Genomic DNA, 22,645 nt, shown 5'->3' on the forward strand with positions numbered 1-22,645 from the left:
TCACCAGGTCCCCCCGTGTGGTTCTGGGATCTTTGCTCACCGTTCTCATGATCATTTTGACCCCACGGGATGAGATCTTGCGTGGAGCCCCAGATCGAGGGAGATTATCAGTGGTCTTGTATGTCTTCCATTTTCTGATGATTGCTCCCACAGTTGATTTTTTCACACCAAGCTGCTTGCCTATTGTAGATTCACTCTTCCCAGTCTGGTGCAGGTCTACAATTCTTTTCCTGGTGTCCTTCGAAAGCTCTTTGGTCTTGGCCATGGCGGAGTTTGGAGTCTGACTGGTTGAGGCTGTGGACAGGTGTCTTTTATACAGATGATGAGGTCAAACAGGTGCCATTCATACAGGTAACGAGTGGGGGACAGAAAAGCTTCTTACAGAAGACGTTACAGGTCTGTGAGAGCCAGGGATTTTCCTTGTTTGAGGTGACCAAATACTTATTTTCCACCCTGATTTACGAATAAATTCTTTACAAATCCTACCATGTGAATTCATGGATTTTTTTTTCACATTCTGTCTCTCACAGTTGAAGTGTACCTCTGGTGCAAATTACTGACCTCTGTCATCATTTTAAGTGGGGGAACTTGCACAATCGGTGGCTGACTAAATACTTTTTTGCCCCACTGTATATATTATAGGCTGTCTGGTAAAAAATAATGGATCACTAAGCAGCTAATGAGCCTATTTTCTCAGGCGCTGGTACGGTAGAGCCAAAACAGAGCAAAAAGGAAAATTATTTTAATCAGGCACACACAGACATGAATACTTATAATACTAATGTCTCTGTAAAGTTAATCACAACTACTGATACATCAGTACTGTGTTTCCAGCATGTTTCTGCTGCAGAATTGGTTGAATGTAGCACAGGTAAACATATCTTTGGTGTACATGGCCATATTTTGGCAAAATATGAGTGTCTGGATCATCTTCACATGGATGTGAGTAATTAGATTAAGATATAGCTGTTGGTTGAATTGTCTGTTTTCAATGGTGAGTAAAGCAAAGCAACAAGCAACTAAATTTTAGGCCTGATGGCTAAAAACGATACAATAAGTTGTCACTTGGGCACTGTTTATTCACAATGTAGTGGAATTGTCATATTTAAAAACAGTGGATAATAAACAAAAGCATAAGACACTGTAATTAGCTAGTTACAGTTATTGACTTTCTCATCTCCTCTATACAGGCATTTCTAACGTAATTCATTTACCAAAAGAGACAAAACACCATGAAAAAGTCAAGCTGTACAAACAAAATCACTTTTTCCCAGATATAATCCTGATCATAAATTTCTTTAGCCACAATAATACAGAGTAACTTGATATTTTGACAGCCCAAGCTGCCACAACCTTAATTTGAGGCTAACCTTGTAGTAATTGACTCATTATTTACATTCTTTGTAAAGTTAGATGTACCCTCTTGGGAAAAGAATAAAATGCCACAAAACCAGTGTCACCACCCTCACCTTTTCTTTGTTCACTAACAGAGTTGCTAGTGAAGTCCAGTAGCTTCAAGTTGTGTGACAGATTTTTGTTCCTTCTTGTTAATTTCTTTAACATCTGTGCTTTGAGTAGATGGGATCGAATGTCAGTCTTTAAACAAAAGGCTGTCTCATTGTGTGTTGTGCATATTTTTGGTGATTCAGTAAAATTGATTTGGGTAAAAACAACTACTTCCAGCTTCACGCTCTCTAGTCTCATAACACTTCCCCACATCTGTCTTCCCTTCTCAGCCGATTGTGGACCTCAGTCCTATAAAACGCTCAGCATCCTCGCTGACACCACAGCACCATTACCAGGATGTCGGGCTGAAGGACTATGACCTGGAACGCCCCAGTCAGGCTCAGTCCTCTGGAGGGATGGGCCAGGTCCAGGGCCAAGACAGAGCCCACCACCATCACCACCATCACCGCTGCCATAGACGCAGGGATAAGGACAAAGACAAGAAGCAGAAGTCTCTGGATAGAGCTGCATCAGTGCAGCCATCCAGCACCGTTGGTGAGGCATTCTTATTATATGATTAGTAAAGATTTTTGATTTATAATGTACAGCACATAATAACAAAAGAGAACTCTTTAAAAATGTCTAGACCCATCATTCAATTCAGTAAACATAACTCTATAGACACAGTTGTACTTTTATTGAACTGAAATTCCTCTTATAAAGTTATTATGTAAATCCAAATCACAACATCAGTGTCCTCAACACCCTTTGTATTGTAAGGTTGGGACAATACAAAAATTCAGAGAAAACTCAGCCAATGCCTTGTGAGCAAGTACTTGGAGACAGTGAGAAGGAAAAAAAATCCCTTTTCACAGGAAGAAATCTCTGTCAGAACCAGGCTTTAGGGGGGGCAGCTGTCTGCTGCGACCTGTTTTGGGTGACAAAATCTGCGTTTATCCTCAGCCAACAGAAATAAAATATTTCTGTTGTGATGTCAAAACATAAAGAAAACTTTTATAGTTCAATATCTCAATCAGGTATTTAACAGCAAGAACCAACCAGTCTCTACTAAAAACACATTCATTTTGTGAAACAATGAAAAGCACCCATATATAACAGCAGTAAACTGAACAAAAGGTCAGAATTTGCAACCACTGGTTTCTTAATTACGAACATTTGAAAAAACAAACAAACTATTTTTTGCAGTTTGTGATGGATTACAGAACACGAAACATTTTGGTAAGAAGATGGATGTGTGCTGTTAGATGGATTACAAAGACATTTATCGCAGATGTTTATGATATCTAAGATCCCCTGATTTTTCCTCTGCCAGCTACTGGCTCACTGATATCTAGACAGACATTTTTAGCTGTCAAACTACCTGCATCACACTGCCTTAGTTAGGTTTTGCACAAAGAATATATTTTTTTTTACTGTTTTATGTATTAAATTGTCCTCTTCCTTGGCTAACTTTAGATCTTTCGGCACATCCTATAAAACTTACCCACAACACTAATGTTCAGTAGATATACTGACTATTTAAGAGTGTTGAATGATTGATTAATTAGTTAGCTTTTAATCTACAAGGAGACTATTTTAATACCAGAACTTGGCATCACTTCAATAGAGAAACAGATAGCAATCCAAACTTTTCCTTTCACGCATTGCTGCTGAAATTCTTCATAGGATTAAAGTTCCATGATCGGGTTATGTAGGTGAAGGGTTTTCTGCAGCGCTTCAGTCAGGAGTTTCTCATGTCAGTCTTTCCATATGATTAGACGAATTTTGCTGGGGATTTCTTTTCCTGTCTGTACCTTAGTACTTCATAAAGGTCTCCTGTGAATGCTCTGTTCCGAAACCTTACAAATAGAATTGTATATTAATGTGAAAGGTTGACTTTTTCTTTTTCTTTCATTGATTAAAACAAACAAAAAAAAAAGAAAATCACAGCTGCTGCCCTCTTTTTTGGACCATTCTTTGTAAACCCTAGAAAATCCCAAATTCAGTGTGGAATAGTGGGCTGCTCGAATGTCCGAGCTTCTCACCCTTTGCAGTAAACTCATTTCTGCTGCTTGTATCCACAGTTTCATTCTTTCAGGCCTCATTCATTCTATCCAGAGCTCATGACTATAGGTGGGGGTAGGAATGTAGATTAAATAGTAACTCAACAGGGTCATTTTTATGCTCATCTCTCTCTTCACCACAACATATTGGCAAGTTTCACCAACCCATCTTTCAATCTTGTCTTTTTAACTTTGTGAACAAGACCCCAAGATACTGTTATCCAGTAGGATAATATAATAATCACATAACTTTATTTATATACAATTTTGATGGTACCATCCTCCAGATTCATTTACCGACCCCTCAGCTGAAGGACTGTCCAGAGAGCGAGCAAGGGAACGGGACCGCAGTCGGCCCCATGAAAGGAGGCACCACTCCTCAGCGGGAGAGAAGCAGCGCTACTATTCCAGTGAGCGTTACGGCAGCAGGGAGCAGAGCCACACCAAGTCAGCTGGTCCCAGCCGATCCACGTCTCCAGGAGAGGGACAGGACTCTGGTTTCCTCAGACAGGTGACAGCTGCCAAACTGTATGTGTCTTAGTGATTAACAGCTTCCTTGTTATGCAGTCTGTATGTATTCAAACAGTGGCCTGACTTACAGCTTAGTCAATCTACATCCACATTTGCATCAACACCCATTTAAATTGCAATTTTGAGCTTAATCAACAATGAAAGCCTCTAGATTTGTTTAATAATTTGATGTTTAAGTTTTTCAAAAAAAAAATATTTGAGTGATCACGCTGTATGAGGAATGATCAGTAAGTTCTGGGAAGAGTTCCATCAAAACCTGATTTGGGCAATCTCCCATTAAAGTTCATCCTCTCAGGCATGTTCAGATCTTCTCCAGAATGGCGGATATTTATAGATCTCTCCATGGAAGTCTTCTGTGCTCTGTGTTTCACCATGGTAAATTTACAGAGAGCAGACAACAACTCTCTGATCGTGAAAGGTGTGTTTCCAACTATAACCAGGCACTTTTTCAGCAGTATTCAGTTAAGCTGTCCACAGTATCCAAGTCCATGTCATCCGAGGAATAAGTTTGGGAGCATGTTCATACTTTTTTTTTTTAGCCAACATTCATCAGGTTGTGCACCATCCCAAAGGAAGTCCTAAACCGTTGAGTAGAAGGCAGTTGTAATTCTTTTTAGGTTCGTGAAGATGTTTCACCTTTAATCTGAGAGGCTTCAGGTTTAAAAAAGTTTTTCACCTTTATGGTGGTCCTGAGATTACAGGCATTTCAGCCCCCAGTTACACCTTGGTCCACATGACCTTAATAACTCAATTGATTGCAAGGTGGGGCAGTAGTGCCTCAAAGAATTCACACCTTGGCTCATGTGACCATAATGACCAATTCCTTGGTTCATGTGACTCATATGATGACAGAATGGGTCAGTGACTCTAAGGACCACCTTCAAAGGGACTACCCACTAGGGTTTAACATGGTGGCACTGAAAGGTCACATGGACTGCAACTTAAGAAAACACCAGCAAACAGAAAAATGCTGCAAATGCACACAAAGCACAACGAAAACAGAAAAAAAAATGCCGCAAAAACTGAAATGTTTTGGTTTCTGTCACTTCCCCATCTGGTCCATCTCATTATTGTGTCCCCAGAAACACTTCTGGTGGGGTTTTTTTTTCTTAAAAGGCTTTTATGCTTTTATGCAACTCAGTCCTGATTAATGGTTTCAGCTTGGACCTCCCTTGTGTCTGCAACTACAGCAACAAAACTGCTGCCTTCTCATAGTAACATTGGTCTGTATATTTGTGCCCATTTGGCTTATTGTGCTTTTAGATAACATAAAGAAGGGATGTCTTTACAGTAGGGGTGGGGGAAAAAATCGATACTGTGTAGTATCGTGATATTTTGTTTGCTAATAATGTATGGATACAGGGACAGCAGAAATCGATATTTTGTTACAAAAAAGGTTTTTGTGCTCTGACTTCAGAGCATGTTGATCCTTTTTCTGAGCAAGAATCCTGACATTCCTTCACTGTCCAAATGTGTTTAACTTGTTTTTGGCAGCAATAAACATGACAGTTTACTTATTTTAATTTAAGACATGTTTTATTTTAATTAAGTTTAAAACTTTTTTATTTAATGTAAAATTATATTTTGTTTTAATTTACTTTCAAATTCTTCAGTTGCTGAAGGGGCTGCATAGTTTTCAGAAATTTCATAGTTCAGAATAGCTATAATTGTACCAGATGGTTGCGTTCAGTTAAGTTGGACTAGACTGTAATACAAACCGTTCAGTTTGTCAACAATAAAACTGAAATGAGAGAAAGACTGAGTGCGAGACTTTGATATTAGATAAAATGAATATTGATAAAGTTTACCTTTATGTACAGAATCTGAATATCACAAAATATTTTTAAAAAATCGCAATAATATCGTACGTGCGTTAAGTATTGTGATAATATCGTATCGTGGGCTGTATGGTGATTCCCACCTCTACTTTACAGGACGTATGGACAGGTGAACAAATAACAAACATTAAAACTAAAAAAAATGGATTAATCCTTCAAAGGCGCTGTTGTGCAACTAAATCATTCAGTCTTTCCTTTCTCAGCATGGCGGCAGTGTGGTTAAATCTGGCCACGGGACACTTCCATCTGGTTCAAGCACACCGGGTCGTGGTCGCAGGCAGCTCCCCCAGACGCCCCTCACCCCTCGTCCCGCTGTGGCCTACAAGACTGCCAACTCCTCCAATCTCCCATCCAGTGCCATCATGGCTACAACAGGGCACCAGACTCGCTTCAGCCGTGGTCTTTCAGAGCACGATCGCTTACTCGGAGCCCACGAGGAGTCCCCAATACCAATTACTCGAATTGGGTCTGACCCTAATTTAAACCGGCAGCAGCAGGACTCGTCTCAGAAGGCTCTCCTTGATGAGGAGGACTTCCAAGATGCTGTAAGCAGCCAAGGAGGAGGCCGCTCTGCCAGAACTGCTGCCTCCTCTACAGCCTCCGCATCTCACCCAACTACTGCTACACCCGTCACAGCACCCACCACACAGGGCCGGGCAGTGGTCATGCCTAACGGGTACCACTTCACTCTTGGGGTCAACTCTTCGTCTGGGCCTGGGAATAGAGGAGCAGGAAGTCTCAGGGAGAGGGAGGAGGATGACTGGTGCTAACGTGGCAGAAAATTTTAGAAAGCCTGCTGTTAGCTAGAATGGGGCAGCTCATGAGTGCTGCTCAGCGCTCAGGTCAGGAGCTGGTACAACAGGAGGCCAGGCGACTGATACAGAAGAAAACACAATGAGGGAAAGTCAGTGGAAAGCGCTCTGAGAGGGGATCAGAAATAATTACAGCTTTTTAGTGTTACTGTCTTTTTAATATATCAACCACTTTCAAGAAAAAAACACTGACTTTTTCTAACCCCTTTACTTGCACTGGAATTAGCGCACATGTGGAGGCTCTCAAGTATTTTGCCTTGGCCAGTATATTCAGTGGAGAAGAAGACAAAAGCCAAAATCTCCCTGTTGTTTGTGCTTTAGACTGATGCTCATCCCCGACATTGATATGACTGCCCACACCACACTTTTTATTGCTGTATGTCTTATTTTGTTACCAAATTTCTCTCTCTTGCTTTCTCCTGGTTTGTTTCTTTATTATATTGCAGCACATCTTAACCAGAGCAGATTAGGAAAGCTTTTTGTTTTTAATGTATGTCTTAAAATTCTGTCATAACACATAGTAAACACAAAAGTCACACAATGACTTAAGATAAGACCAGAGTTGAGTTTTTAGAATCCCACTTTTGTAAAATCTCCCAGATGTAATTTTGTGAGAGCACATAGGGACTAGAACAACTCGTTTTTGACATTAAGTGGCTAACTACTAAGTGCCTCTTTTACCACAATGTATTAAAATGGAGCCTGACTTTGGGTCAGTGGAGGTTGGGTGTAGCTAAAAAAAAAAAAAGCAAAAACAAAAAAAACGTGGTCAGAACAAAACTTGTGTTTGAATCTGGGCTGAAAGCAAAAAATCAAAAACAAAACAAAACATTTCTTTTGTGATGAATCTTTTTGTAGGAAGATTCAAATTAGAGATCCAAAGTGTAGTGCATGCCAGGGTTGTCAAAAATAGTGTCTGTACTTTTGCCTGAGGGTGTGTGGTAAGCATTTGCCTTTCTCTTTCAGATATACTGCCAGACATTTGGTAGAAAACGTTCTCTGAATGAGGGGAAAAGTGCCATTTTTTTTTTATGATTTTCTGAACATGAATCTCACATCCAGACAAATCTGCCTCCTCAAGCAAATCCCTTCTTGGCCATATTTGCCCAAATTTCACGGGTTTCCTATCTTCTAATCTTTCCTCAGACAAAGTTTTGCGTGAGGGTACCTGTGTGCGTATTTATAGGTACAATAAAGAGTTGTGTTGTTGCTGCTGACTGTTGACTTAAAGTAGGGCTATGCAACATGACGACACTTCATCCGCCCTGTAGCTTTACCCTCTGGAAACTCCAGATTCAGGCTTTAGTGTGACTGTGACCAAATTTTACATTCATGTGTGAAGAGCTGTAAATTGTAAATGTATCATATGATGTACAGTTAACTGACAACACACACTAAAGGCACGAATGGTATCCAAGCGGATATAAGTGAATTCACAGGGCATTTTTGAGGTTTGCAAGTTGACTGCACGACGCCTACTCAGATAGAACCACCCAAAATATAAAACTGTGTTCTTCTCTTTCCAGACTTGGGTCAAGTTGTATTTTTAAATAATTGTAGTGGTTTTTAAACTTGCTGGGAGAGCCAGATTCTTCAGATTGTTAATGAAGTGGTTTTATGTCACTCAAAAGTGAGACCTGAACCAGACCTGTACCAACTCCCTGAATCTTTACCTCTTCCAACTGGGCAGGGTATAAATCCTCACAGAATAAGGCTTGCAATACTCTATTTCCCTTACAGTCAACAAATTTCAAACCAAAACTCAGTTCTTTCTGTGCTTTATTAGCCTGAAGCCCATTTATACAACTAGCAATCGCAACCTTTCTGAATAGATAACAAAATATAATTTTATAAATTTCATATATTACATTTTGTGTTTGTAGAGTATTTTTTTCAATTATTTTTTTAAACTTAGTTACTGTAGACTTTAGAAATGTTTTTCAACTTAAAAACTAGTTGGGTTGGTGCTAGTAATTTGTTGGCAAACATTTCCAGCTCTATATTGCTGACAATAGGATTGTGAACTGTACACAAGGCCTGGTGTATTTTGTATTTCGATATGAATTGCAGCAGTGAAAACCAACATGAGGTCCAGTACAAGCATTTCTAACAGGCTAGCTTGCATGTATTAGTTTGATCGTGATGCTAACAACAAAATGTTGTTTTTTAATGTTCAATTAGAGCCTCAACTAAACCACATAAACTGATCCAAAAAAACACATTAATTATTTTTCTTTTTCCTAAATTTTGTTCTTGTTAAATGAATCCTATATTTTATTCTGAGTCACATTTAGCAAAGTTTTAAATCTAACTTAAGATGTAGGGCCAGTGCTTTATTTTGATTTAGCTACATGCATCTTAAGCGCATTTAAACATGAGAGGTCAATAAAGGAATATGTAATATATAAACCATACTATATAATCCAGTTAACTTACAGTATCAAAAATATTGGTCCTTACCTACAGAATCTAAGAAAAGTCACCTAAAACTGTTATTTTGTCACAAATTTGAGTATTAAAATTATTGGATAGTAAGATAGTGTTTGTGGGACTTGAACTGTTGTTTAGGAAAGGAAGGAAAGTGTCACCCAGTTCAAGCGTGTGGTTCACTAATGAATTTTAAATCGTTTCTGGTCAGCAGTTTTGAATACACAGAGAATATTTAAATCCACTCTTTGTTTAGTTCTTTTATTGGCTTCCAAATAGGAATACTGCAGAACATGGCCAGCCCTATCCTTTAAAGTACATGGCTGAAAGAGTTCTCTTTAATGACAGCCTGCTACTTAAAGGTACACTGCTATACATTAGGTTGTAAAACTTTGAAAATAGGCAAGAATTTGTTTCTTATATCAACCATGGAGGTGATGATTATAGTCCTTGTTATCTGATATCTCAAAAACCTCCTGCTTTTATTATAGTACAAAACCTCTGTGCCTATTTTGTTCTGGCAAGTTTATAAACATGCAAATTATTTGCAAATATTCTAACCCGGTCTGATTTTATCCAGATACAGTTTTAATTTTTTTTCTCTTAATTGTGCAATCTACTTCATGGATCTCACGGGATTTTAGACCATAAAGGTGTGACTCTGTTCTTCATCGGGGCAACAATAGATTGCTTGTTGTCTCATTGCAAGTTGCTATATTGGGGCAGAGATTTGTGTTTATGTCAAAGACCTTATTTTCAAACCTCCAGTGAGCCCTACGTAACCAGGGTGCCAAGTTTTCCTCTTCCAGTTTTCTAAAGCTCCCCTCCCACCCCCCTCTGGACATGTCCTCTTTGCATGTTCTCAAAAGAAAATGTGCATGTGCTAAAAAAAAAAAAAGAAAAAAAAAGAAACAAAGATAATAATAATAGAAGTATTGTTTGGCTTCATTATGTCCATGATTTGTACAATTCGTTCCTTGGTTGTATTTTCTGATTATCTAAACAAACGATGTATCGGTTTCAGGTAAATAAAAAAAAGAAAACAAGCTTGAATAACATTTTCTCACAGAACCAAAGTGGAAGCAGATTAGAGGTTCTGGAGTGGCTGATCCTTCGCTGCCTGATCTGTTACTTGACTGTCTCTCCTGCAGTCATTTGGACTCTACCTATAGTTTTTGTATGAATATAAGTCATTGAATAAAGAGGTATGATTATGAAATGTCAGTGTCTGAAGATTTCCTTGAAATGTCTCTTGATTGAGTTTGGTATTATTTACCATTTTATTTTTGTTAGCTTGAGGCCTTCGGTGGTTTCTACAAGGAAAAGGAAGGTAAGCATTCAGTAGACATTAATTAAATAGGAATTTTAACAAATCCTGGCTTCTCAAGTTTTAAACACACTAAAACTGGTGCTGTGCTACCTGATATTTGGAGATTAGGATGCCAACCACATGAGTACGGATGTAATCAGCCGTTGTTTGAACCAGACATCACAAGCATATTGGGTGATTGACAAGCTGTTACATGCATAACATGTTATATATGTCTTTCTGTACAAGGAACCATCATTTATAAATAAACATCATGTATTCAGTATGATGATAAAGTCATCATGAAGGTAACGAGCAAGAAAGCCAAATTCCATTCACCCAAAGTCTTCCATATAACCAGAAGTCTTTTTATAAGCACATGAGTTGCTTCATGCTGACTATAAAAAAAAGGATACAGGTGTGAGGCATTACATCTCTCTTTTATATAGTCTTTGATGAGGTACAGAAAAAAAGGACCTAGAAGATTAATGTAGGTGTTATGTTGTGAAAGACTTGTTCTAAACCAAAACAAGTAGTTATGATGGTGAGAGACATGGAAGCAGTAGATGAAAAGACAGTAAGCAAAATTTAAAGCAAAACAAGTGGACCAGAGGTCAGGTGTCATCTGAGACTTGACCTCCTGTCTACTTATCAGAAATCAAGTGTGTTTTTGATTCCTCCATCCCCACCTCTAATTCAAACGTTTCAATTACTTGATATAAAAAACACTGCTACACTGTGCACTTGCCATGCTGGAGGATATATTTTATTAAAATTTCATAGTTTTTAAGAAACCCATATTGGTCTCAAGTAGCTTTGGAATCTGCACATTTGACGAGTGTTTAATCTCCCTGACCCATGTCCAGCCAATCTCCTACTTAGGTAGGCGTTCTTCCTACCTTTACCCTTTTACCTTTGCCTGTACTGCTTCCTGTTTTTGGTTCCTGGATTGTGAGCTTGGTACTGTAGCCTGTGTTTGCACCTCACAATGTTGTATGTTTAGGTGGAATTACAAAAGTTCTAACCATCTCTTGGGAGGTGGAGAGAGGGAAACGAGTCAATTTTTCAAAACAAACAAATTAAAAGTAAGTTGAAGACAGGCTCGAAAACAAAAATGGGCGGAGGCCCTGCAGGGATTTAATTGGTCAACAGGAGAGGGGCGGGGCTTCTCTTTGCTCGTTTGGCTCTGCAGTGATGTGATACAGCTGCGGGAGGAGAGAAGCTGCTGCTGGCTGAGAAGGAGGATGAGGAGAGGTGAAGAGGATGAAGAGTTAGTTACTTTGCACTTCGCTCCTATTAAAACTGCAGAATTATAGAAGAAGTGCGATTCAGCAATGTTCCCCACTTTGACTGCTCTTTAACTGGATCAGTTCAGACTTTCAGTACTTTTCTAGTTTGCATATGTTTCATTTCTGAAGCATAAAGGCGGCCACACCGGGAAGATGTTGCTCTGGTTGTTAAAATGGACAGTTTGCGTTCTCGGGCTCCTCACGACGAGCAACGCCTCACCTGACGACGCATCGGTCGACTTCGGGGGAGAATCCGGTTCCGGGATGCTGCAAACAGGTAAGATTGGTGCAAACACCTGTGGAGCCTCTGCTTTTGAAATAAATATAACCTCACTGATAAGATCAGGGTTACTCTTGCAGCAGTGGAAACTTTTACAAGGAGATGCGTTAAGTCTGTGGTTCTCAGTCATTTCTGGCATGTCACAATTATTAAGACAAAAAATGTTCATGATCCACACCTCATTTTTTTTTTTTTTTAAGATGATTAACATCAAAACTTTGAATTTAGCCTATCAGAAACTCTTTCTTTGGCTTCACTTCATAGTTTCCACCGTCTTCCTCAGCACACCTGCACTGGCTCAGCGCTCCACGTCTGAGACCAATTGGGTTACCTAAAAAAGTTTTATAGCCGCATTCTTCACATTTGCACCCCCCCACCCAGCTTTGCTTTAAAGTCCCAATCTGCCTGCAACATGGCATCGGTGACATTTAGAATAAAATTAGCACAGTTTTCAACACTTTAAGTCCCATAAAATGCATTTCTCTCCTCAGTTCTGCCATATTAAACAAAGTCATCTATTATGTGCCATAAAATATAAAATCATTGTAGTTTTCTTGGAAATCCAGGAAATGTGCCTTTCTGTATTCTTCACCCTTTACTGCAAAAGTGTTATTTTCCTTTTTTATGCCACATTTGCTGATGCATCCCCCTTAAAGGCGCTTATAACCCAGCAGGACAACAGCACAATGAACTATTAGTCAGTTAGACAGCATGACATCATTTTTTCAGAGCAATTTGGATCCAGATAAAAATATTTCACTTCTCATCAGCAGCTCCTCCGACACTCAACAACTGCAGTCGCTCCAGCTCTGATGCTTTTCCTCTAATCGCTTTTTGGCGTGAGAACAAACTTAAAGTGTTTGTAGACTGAGGGAATAATTTTGTTTTTGCATGCTGTGAATAGTCAGACCACAATGAACTAATCAGGCTGTGACTATATTTCTTTATTTATTTTTGAGCACAGACCACTTATTTTTATGGCGCATTTTAAAGATTCTGACAGCTTCACAAGAAGAAAATACTAATTAAAAAGCTTTTTAGAGCACATTTGTTATTTAAATTAAAACCTGCTGATAACTATTTCACATCAACAAATTGGAAGCCCTTAAACCACAAATACGAAGTCTCTCGTATTCCTAATTTTAAAAGTTTCACTGATTTTGCAACCAGAAAAAAGGCCTTTTAAATATAGATTCTTGCTGCCAGAGTGCCATTGCTGTGCTCATCTTTAATTAGACTTATTATCAATTTATCTAAGACAAGACAAAATCTAAGACAAAAATGCTTTTGTCTCTGAATTAGACAAAGCAGAATCAGAAATTTTTAGATAATATAGATGAAAAGAAGAGTTGCCGGAGACATCATTCACAAAAAAATGCCTTTAGTTTGTATTGAATACATGTGGAAACTGAAACCAGAAGTCACCACAGTTTATTAAATCACATGGAATGTGTTTAAGGTGCCAAACACTCTTAGTTAATCAAAGCATCACTTTCCAGAGCCAGCCCTTTTGTCTCATCAGAGCTTTCACTTGTCTGGAGCTTCTTTGTTGATGCAGTGACAGTGTTGTACGTGCTTACATTGTGTTTTTGAGCCCTTTAATCCACCCCAGAGCTGTGGAAATGAATCTTAGCTTGGACTTCCTCCAGTCACATGATTATGTCATGACTGGAGTACCTCTCCATCACACTGTGTTTACTCTCCCATTTGAGTTTTATTAAATTTTTTCATTGCGTTCATCTGTATTAGAGCCACACAGGAGACCCACACAGAAACATCTGAGAACTGTTTAATGTTTTCATGGAGTATTTTCATAGAATTACTGTAGATGTAGTGTAAAAGCTTTGTCCATGGCAGGCGTCAGTATACTGTATTTCCTCTGTTATTTTTGGGTTTCTTTACTTAAAGCTTGCCAGGCTCCACATGTAACTGAGATCATTTGGGAATTTCTGAACTCTGCTGATACAATGACTCAAGACTTGACAATGAGACAGGACGTACCACAAGAATAGAACAGAAAGTTTGAGCCAAACCAATTTGCAGTTAACAAAAACAAAGTGGTGTCATTAAGTGGTTTTATTCAGCTTTGCTAAATTTGCCATTAGATCTCTGCAAAAACATCAAAAAGACATGCATGATACCCAAAACTGACCATCTGCACCTTCACTTATTGGTTTATTAGTTATGAACCTTTGTTATGCAAGAATTAGTTACATGCCATGAATTTTATTCCAAAGAAATTCTGTCTGACACTGACACTAACTGTGTAAAAGGGACGCTTTTTTATTTTACTCAGGGACCCTACCTGAGTAAAATAACCAACTAAACCTTTCAAAAGGACTGATTTAAAAAATGTTTGAAGAAACATTAACCAGCTTATTCCCAGTGTTCCGTTTCAATCCTGGCTTCTTGCTCAAAGACGTTGGTTTGCTTTATTAGTTGCAGTTTGAGGGAAAGAAAAGAAGAAAGAGGTCAGCAGTCATTCATCTTTATATCTGTACCCCTTATGACTGCCATAAATCACCTGTACTATGAGTGGAGCATTCCTTTTTCACATTTTAGACATTTGTTTTATCTGTTCTCATTGTCACTGGCACTGTGTTTGGGCTTTGAAGGCACGGCATTGTCTTTAAGTGCTGAGTCTGCACCTGTCAGACTGGTGGAGAAGGAAAAAAACTGTAATCAGTGCTTATGAAGCCGCCACATGTGTAGGATAAGAATTTTCACTGAGTTTAGAAAATAAAGGAAAATATCTACTAAGATATTAGCAGGAGATCTAAATTCTACAGTTGGGTGTTTGGTATGATAAAGCAACAAGATTTCATTAGGACGGACAGGACTGGGTGCATTTTATGCACCATACTTTGGACAACTTTACTTTTGTATGCTTTTGAGCCAAAGCTGCTTTTCATGGTTTGGGTTGGGCCCATTTGTTCCAAATTTAGCGTGGAACGATTTGTCTCCTTGATGCACTTCCCTGCATCCTACTCACAGCTCTATGACTGCTTTAATGTAAGCATTTCTGTCATTCCCAATCCATTCAGTTATGACTTTCAGTCATCCATATCCAGCTGTGATACTCCAACATGTCTTGAATAGCTAGTGTAACCTCTGACCCTGTGAGATAGGTATCACTGGAACATAGTATGCAGAACAGCTGCTGGGAAACGTTTTGAGATGCCCATGTGTCTGAGTGTCTCCATACATCTCACCATCACTCATCCACTTTCCTCAGAAGTTGAATTTGCTGACTAACCATCTTGACCTTCTGTGTCAGTGGAGCAAAGTTGTAAGCTTTTTTTTTTTAAGTTTTCAATCATATATACTACAGATAAATCCTAAATGTGGTTCAGATTTAACAACTTCAAAAACTTTTTGCTCTGAGAGCACTCTAAGGATATAGCGTAAGGATATCTTTCCATGCTGCGCTTTGAAATACAGCGGAAGATATTGGCAGAATGACCTCACCATGAAATTGCAATGAACTGACTGCAGATGTGATGATTTCTCTGGTAGCTGATGGGCAGAAAATATGTCACTAGAAATTTGTTGAATGTTTCTTTTACTTTCGGTTCAATGAATGCACACCGTGTTTCTATATACTGAAAATGGAAACTTTTTTTTTTTTTGATTTCATGTAGTCCATCCTTACACCTGCTCAATTGCTATTTTGAGTACATGAATGTCTTTATACCATGGAGACTATAAAAGATGAATGTAGCCATGTTGATGCCAAACAATGGATGGAAAAGTCTTGTAATCAAGCTTCAGGTTGAGCTTTTTCACCATTTTTGTGCTGACACAGATTGTGAAGTGGAGATTTCACTGTGAGACCAATAACACTGCAGGCGTATTGACTGGTGACAGTAGTTTACAAAATGATCTTCAGGTTTTATTCAGTCAAAGTGAAATTGATGAGTGTATGGCATTAATCACCAAGAAAATGTTGACTGAGTTCATAGAGCGAGGGAACCAACAACTATTTTCCAACAAACTTCATTAGAACTCAAGATTGACTGCACACTTTTTTAAGGGCTCTGGTTTTGGAAGTGAATTTCCTTTTCACTTTGCGCCTTTAAGATTTCTTGATAACATTTTTAGGCCTTGAACCAAGCCAACCAGCTATGATATGAACATGAAGAGGTTTAATTTCTGTTAAAAAAAATATGAAAACAAACAAAAAAATGTGCTCACTAACTGACCTGACATTCATGTTTTTACATTTTCTTCCCTCTACTATAGAATCATTGTCACTGAGAGTGATTTTCAGTACGTTCTGCAACACTTATGTCACTTTGCAGAGCCCTAAAGTCAAACCAGATCAAAAGCACAGCACCAGCTATGTCACAGAGATACTTCCCTGCTTCCCAGCAGGTTGAGCTCATGATGTCACCGCCAGTATTATGCCGGATCCATAACCAGGCATCTGCATCCAATGAAACATAATCGTGGGCCTTAGTGGCTGGCAAGCCCTGATCTGGAGCCCATTAGGCAGCTTTTAACCAGACGGAGGCCCACGCACACTGTAGCATGTGTGCTGCTATTCCCTGTAGTACGCATAGACTGGGTCATCGGTCTGGTTCTGGGTGTGGAGCAGACCACAGCTTGTGGTTAGATTTGTTTAAAAAAAATGCGGGTGGAGATGGCTAGGTGCAAACCATATGTTGGACCAGAACAACTTTCCATCTGCAATCTCTTCTCAAGCCGACTGGAACCAGATGGAAGATAGAGTGGGTTGATAGTGTACAGACAAAGTTCCTCAGATGTTTGATATTACACACAAGTGAAAAAAAATAACTTTTCATTCTTATTTTTTGACAATTTACAACATTACTGCAGCGATGGCTTTGTGGTGTCATTTCCCAGTTTGTACCCCACTGTCGGGCCACATCAGTGAGACCAACAATTACAGTCCGTAAGAGACACAAAGACACAGGACAGTTTAACAATGCAGTTGTTTCTGTTTGTGGTTCCACTTGTTTAACACGCATATTTGTGTCCACTCACTACGTAGGAATTAGTTGCAAATGTTGAACACCTGCCTTGCGGTGACTATAAGAGCACGTTGCACCTGCTTTTACAAGTGGTACCGTTTTATTTGTGGTGTGCCAGTTTACATTCCTTAAGTTGAATAACTATGTTTAGTGGTTTGATTTAAAACTGTTTTCCATTAAAGTACCACAGAGGAGCAGTATAGGCACATATTGAAATTCATTTCATTTTTACCAATGTTCTGGCCATGCTCCAAATAGTGCTGTAGTACACCGGTTAAACTGTGACACTTCTATGCTTATAAAGATTGAAAAATGATTTTTTCATGAAAACACAGCCTGTATATAAAAGATGGATACTGCCACAAAGACTTCTAAAATAAGGTTATGAAGCCTTAAGTAAACGCTTGGCCATCTGGTGTTTTGAAACCACACCTGATGAATGACGAGTGAAACTGACTAACTGAGGGACTTTTTGTAAACTATATAAAAGGAATTTAATGAAAAGTGAGCATTATATTGCTTTTAGTTTGACTGAGGTTCCAGACTAAGTGGGAAAAAGGAGCTTTTTCTCACGCTTCTATACTATTTGATGTCTTTTTGCAACACCCTGCTGTCCATGAAAAAAAATGCAGATAAGGTGATTCAACAATGTCCATTATTAATATACAGTTTGTTTACAAGTGAAACAGGATATGAATAGATAGTTGGAGATAAAATATTTAAACTAAAGGTAGCCACCTTTTTACTTTCTTTATTCTTTAAAGGAGTTTTGCAGAGATGATCCTGTAGGAATCTGCAACTCCTGTTAGTTTTATTGAGCATCTTATTTTTTGTACTGCACCTTTACTGCCTTCACTGCTCTTACAGCATTATAAAACCCCACTATGCACTAGAGATGGACCGATCCGATATTACGTATCGGTATCGGTCCGATACTGACCTAAATTACTTGATCGGATATCGGCGAGAAATAAAAAATGTAATCCGATCCATTAAATATCAAAAAAGCACCTCACAAAACTTGCTACACGGCGTAACTCGGCTCATAAGCGTAGCAGTCGCAGCAGTATGCATCACGTGATAGAGCCTCTGTGTGTATTTGTAGCCTCGCTACCAAACCAGCATTTCATCTCCGAGGAAGTTTTCCCAGAGAGAAGTAAAGCAAGTGTGTAAGTTCATCTCTGAATGTTTGTAAAGCATTCCCATGTTAAGCTTAACAACCAATATATGGAGCGACTGCCTCTTCTTGCTGCTACTTTAATCATGAAACTGCTTAATGATCAGCGGATCGGCTTTTCTGTCGCAAGTCCGTCTCTCTTCTTTGTTTTTGGCCCACTTTGCGCCAGAAAGAGGAAACCAGTGGCTGAACAACAGCAGCACGTTTAAGCTTGATAAGCTGTTGTTAGAATTTATTTAATATTACTTTCTACACCAGGATCTTTTTCTACATAGCTGACGGCTGGTAACTGTGCAGGGGCGGATCTAGCAAAGTTTAGCCAGGGGGGCCAATAGGGCATGAACAGGGAAAAGGGGGGCAGAGAGACATACTTTTCTTTCTTATTCTCATTTAAAATGTCTAGCTTTTAATAAATAATTATCTGAATCTTACACCCAAAGTTTAATCTGATGTAAAATGTATAGAAGTCCATTACTGTATATAGTAACTGTTAAGTCTAATATTCCCTAGTAAGCTATAGTACTCTTTCCTTTGGGAAGATACCATCTGTGAATTCTGCAATTCTGTTGAAGAAAGATGTTGAATCTATTTAATTATTCTTGAAAAATAATTTATTTCTGTGCATTTTTTTTTCACCCTGCATCAAATTAAAGTTGATTACATCGATTAAGCATCATGAGGTGGAGGGTGGGTGGTTGCCTTTTTTTTTTTTTTTTTTTTTTGCTGGGAGTTTACAACAGTATTAGTTAGGTTGCTTAATATTTCTGCTAAGTACTCTTTAAAATACCAGAATAGGAAGGATGGAGTAGGTTTAAGTTTATTAGATTGATCAGTGTTGCTGAACTATGAAATATTTTGGGTGTAGTCTATTTTTTATGTACAGGTATAACAGAATAGCTTTAGTGTTGTTGTTTATTTAAACTTGAGTATGAACTTATAGAAAATGCAGCAAGATATTAAAAAAAACAGTTTTATTGATTAAAAAACACTATCGGATTCATATCGGTATTGGCCAATATCCAAATTTATGATATCGGTATTGGACATAAAAAAGAGGTATCGTGCCATCTCTACTATACACTATGTTCTTAGCATCCAACAAAAGACAGACACAGTTGCAACCAGCATGTGAATATAGCAGTGAAGACCAGGACTGCAACTGCTCACCAGTAACTTTGCTAAGATGGTTAATAGTGCAAGTCAGTGTAGTTCTCACTTTGTTTCTGCTGCCCCCTAGTGGTCAAAACAATTACTAATTATATTTGTTAGCGGCAATGCATGGTTTTTGGTGTTAGTTATGAATATTATTATTACATGTTGTTTTCTAATATTGTATTGCTTGTGTTGCTAATATAACAACACACTGTGGTTATGAGCAGAGAGCTCAGTTACAGCAGTCAGCGTGATGTAAATCTGGCGCAGCTGATTGGTGTCTCATAGCAGATCTTGACTTTATTTGGCAACCATTTGCCCCATGGGACACATTTAAACTATCATATAATTGCAATTCATCATTAAAAAAAGTTGAGGTGGAGCCAGGAGGCCAGTTTTAACTGCTGCAGCTGGGACATGTGTAACTGCCTTAATATGCTTGTGTTCTGCAAAATAGATGCCAGGTGATGCAATGTTGTCTCATACCAGTAAGACATACTTAATCCCTGTTCTTGCTGCACACGCTATTTTTTTGTGTCATAGTCTTTGTTTTTTGTTTTTTAGCCACATGTTAAAAAAAAATCCACATTCAGATAAGAGGATACAGTGTTAAGTTGTCAGCTAAAACTAGATTAGTCAGCAAGGTGCAGGGTACACAAGCCCGCTAATTAGTTACCAACACTTTAAAAATCTAGAATTTGACTCACTAAAACTGGAGCACAGACAGTCTTTTAGTACAATTAACCACATATTTACTTGAGTGAATTATCTATGGTGGCTCATTGCCTAAAACCATCACACTCTCCATCAGATTGTCTTCCCCCAAGTCTGCTAAAAAATATTTTTGATACTATTGGCCCTTTTATCCAGCGATTAATGAACTCTTCTGTTGATGCAGGCTGAGCTCCATCATGTTTTAAACAGGTTACAGTTCAGCCTCTTCTTTAAAAACACAGTCTGGATGCAACTGTTCTGGCTAATTACTGGAAAATTTTGAAGCTCCCAGTTCTTTTAAAAGCTTTAGAGAAATTAGTCTACTCACAGTTGCAAGTTCATCTTGATCATAATGGGATCGCTGAAGTTTTAATCTGGTTATAAATCAGTACATAGCACCAAGATGGCCATTAAAGGGCTTTTAATGATTTGCTTTTAACTCTGGATTCTCACAGCCCTGCTGTCCTCCTGTTGGGCTCGACTTTGACATGGTTGACCATGATATCCTTCTATCACAACTAGAATCAAGTGTTTGGCTAAAAGAATCTGTTCTTCAGTGATTTCAGTTCTACTTATCTGGACCTTTTATGTGAACATGGGCCCCTAAAGCTTGAAAATAGCCCCTCTTAGTTATGGTGTGCCTCAAGGCTCAATTTTGGGTCCAGACTTGTTTGTACTGTGTATGTTGCCACTGGGGTCCATATTTCTTTGTTATTGCTTAATTTTGGGCCTTTTAACACATGTGTTTATAGGGATTCACTCCCTTTTGGAGATGACCTCAGGTGGCAATTTGTAAAACTGCAGTTGTTACCGTTTGGATTCACGTTTTTGTCCAAGAAGTTGTTGCTAGGTTGGGATTTAATAAACTCGCCTACTAAATGGCAGATTTTTTTTTCTTTATTTAGTGCTTTCTCATTTTTTTCAGCTGGTAATAAGTTGATTTAAACTTCCTTGATGAAGTGAAGACCTTTGGGTTGAATAATAAGCATGATGGGCTGAATTGAAAAGCCCTCAACATGTTCAGAAATGTCCTCCATTATGACAAACATGTGCAGATGCTTATCTTTATTGGTTTGGCTGAGCTTGACTGAAAAAGGACCTGAGGTGACAACTATGTTATGATTAAAAGAGCTTGAGCAGGTCCTACGTTGAACAGCTGGAGGAAAGGCGTAAGACCAGCTTTGCTTTTCTTTTTTTGCTTTACTTTTCTGTGAGTGAACCATAACCTTCTTTCAAACTCCTATCAACTGCTGTCTGTCAGGGCCTGCTCAACCTGCTGAGATTTTTTTTTTTTAACTTTAATGCTCACGTTTTGGTCCAGACTGTTGAAGGTTTATCAGCCTCTGTGGATTTGTTTCTTGGGGCCACAGATCCCAGTCTGGATTTGTTTCCTCATGGATCGCCTGCATGGCACTGTGCCACGCCAATCAAATAAGTTTGCCCAAAGACCTTCAGCTTTGTGCAGAAGTGTGTGTTCATGTGTGTTTGTGCTTGTGCAGATTTGCTGTTTGTCCACAGGACACATTCAAGTTTATCCTTATGTAAGCAAGAAGCGGGTAATCAGTGCTACAGCTTGGGCTCTACATCATTGTGAAAGTGTTAAGCAAAACTGATGCTCTGTGCAACAAAATACTTGATGACGATTTGATTTTTTTAAGCAGAGTTACCCAACTGCCATACCAGATTAAAATTAGGTTTAAGAGCAAGTACGTCAGGGATTCAGTTACAGAGAAAATTGACTTCATATAGTTTCTTTTTGTTTTTGCAGGATCATCTGTCATGATCACACAACATGTGCATGCTGCACTAACAGCCAAGAACTATTTTGCACTTTGCACTACATGAACGAATTAAATAAATAATCAACATGCCTTTGCCTTCATGTTTGTTTTAATTATTATTATTAGTAAATATTCAATAGCTGGTAACTATTATCCTTCTAATGCAGGGGTGTCAAACTCAAATACACAGTGGGCCAAAATTCAAAACTGGAACAAAGTCGTGGGCTAACGTTAACATTTATTGAAATATATTTATTCCTCCAGATATAAGAATGAATCTTTTCTTATGGGCTCAAACACGTTTTGCTGAAAAACTGAATATGGAACAAGCAAAGCTTAATACTAAACAATATATATATTAGCTGTATAATACCAGTAGGCCAGCTCTAATAGTAATTTGGTATGGCTTCGCGGGCCAAATGTAATTAGGCTGCGGGCCAAATTTGGCCCGCGGGCCAGAGTTTGACACCTATGTTCTAATGAAACCAAAATCAGATGCTGTTTCTCGTATCTTTGCAGTTGGCTCTTAAAATAATTGCACTCTCTTTAGCCTTTCTGTCTGCAGCTCGTATCCGCAACGCAAATCTGCAGATTTAAACTTTACAAACAGCCCAGCTTCGTTTTTTTGTTTGGCTCTTTTGCCATCAGAATTATTGTCTAAAGGCGAAGAAAGATGCCCAACGGATTTACTTTACCAAATTGACCATCCCAGCCTTGCCGTAATGGTCCATTTGATTCAACTTTTATTGTTTATTTTATTTTCACTTGCTAAATACAGGACAGACTTGACTGGGGAAAAGAAAGGGGAGAAAGAAAGAGGGAAAGAAAAACA

General features: G+C 38.6%; 2 protein-coding genes across 12 annotated transcripts in view; both read left to right on the forward strand.

The window, feature by feature from the left end:
• Positions 1-10,336, forward strand: part of cacna1bb (calcium voltage-gated channel subunit alpha1 Bb) — a 213,504-nt gene extending 203,168 nt beyond the window's left edge. For all 11 annotated transcript variants that reach the window (XM_087843518.1, XM_087843517.1, XM_006803498.2 and 8 more), the window contains 3 exons: positions 1,737-2,001; positions 3,797-4,020; positions 6,082-10,336. In XM_087843518.1, the coding sequence (XP_087699644.1) occupies positions 1,737-2,001; positions 3,797-4,020; positions 6,082-6,648 (1,056 nt within the window). In that variant the 3' untranslated portion in view covers positions 6,649-10,336. The remainder of the gene's footprint in view (positions 1-1,736; positions 2,002-3,796; positions 4,021-6,081) is intronic.
• A 1,521-nt stretch (positions 10,337-11,857) lies between these two features.
• si:ch211-196i2.1 (uncharacterized) overlaps positions 11,858-22,645 on the forward strand; it is a 110,448-nt gene continuing 99,660 nt past the window's right edge. The window contains exon 1 of the mRNA XM_087843522.1: positions 11,858-11,992. Coding sequence (XP_087699648.1) covers positions 11,869-11,992 — 124 coding nt within the window. The 5' untranslated portion in view covers positions 11,858-11,868. The remainder of the gene's footprint in view (positions 11,993-22,645) is intronic.

This window comes from Neolamprologus brichardi, chromosome 7 (assembly GCF_056152115.1).
Source record: "Neolamprologus brichardi isolate AB-2024 chromosome 7, ASM5615211v1, whole genome shotgun sequence".
NCBI classification, from domain to species: Eukaryota; Metazoa; Chordata; class Actinopteri; order Cichliformes; family Cichlidae; genus Neolamprologus; species Neolamprologus brichardi.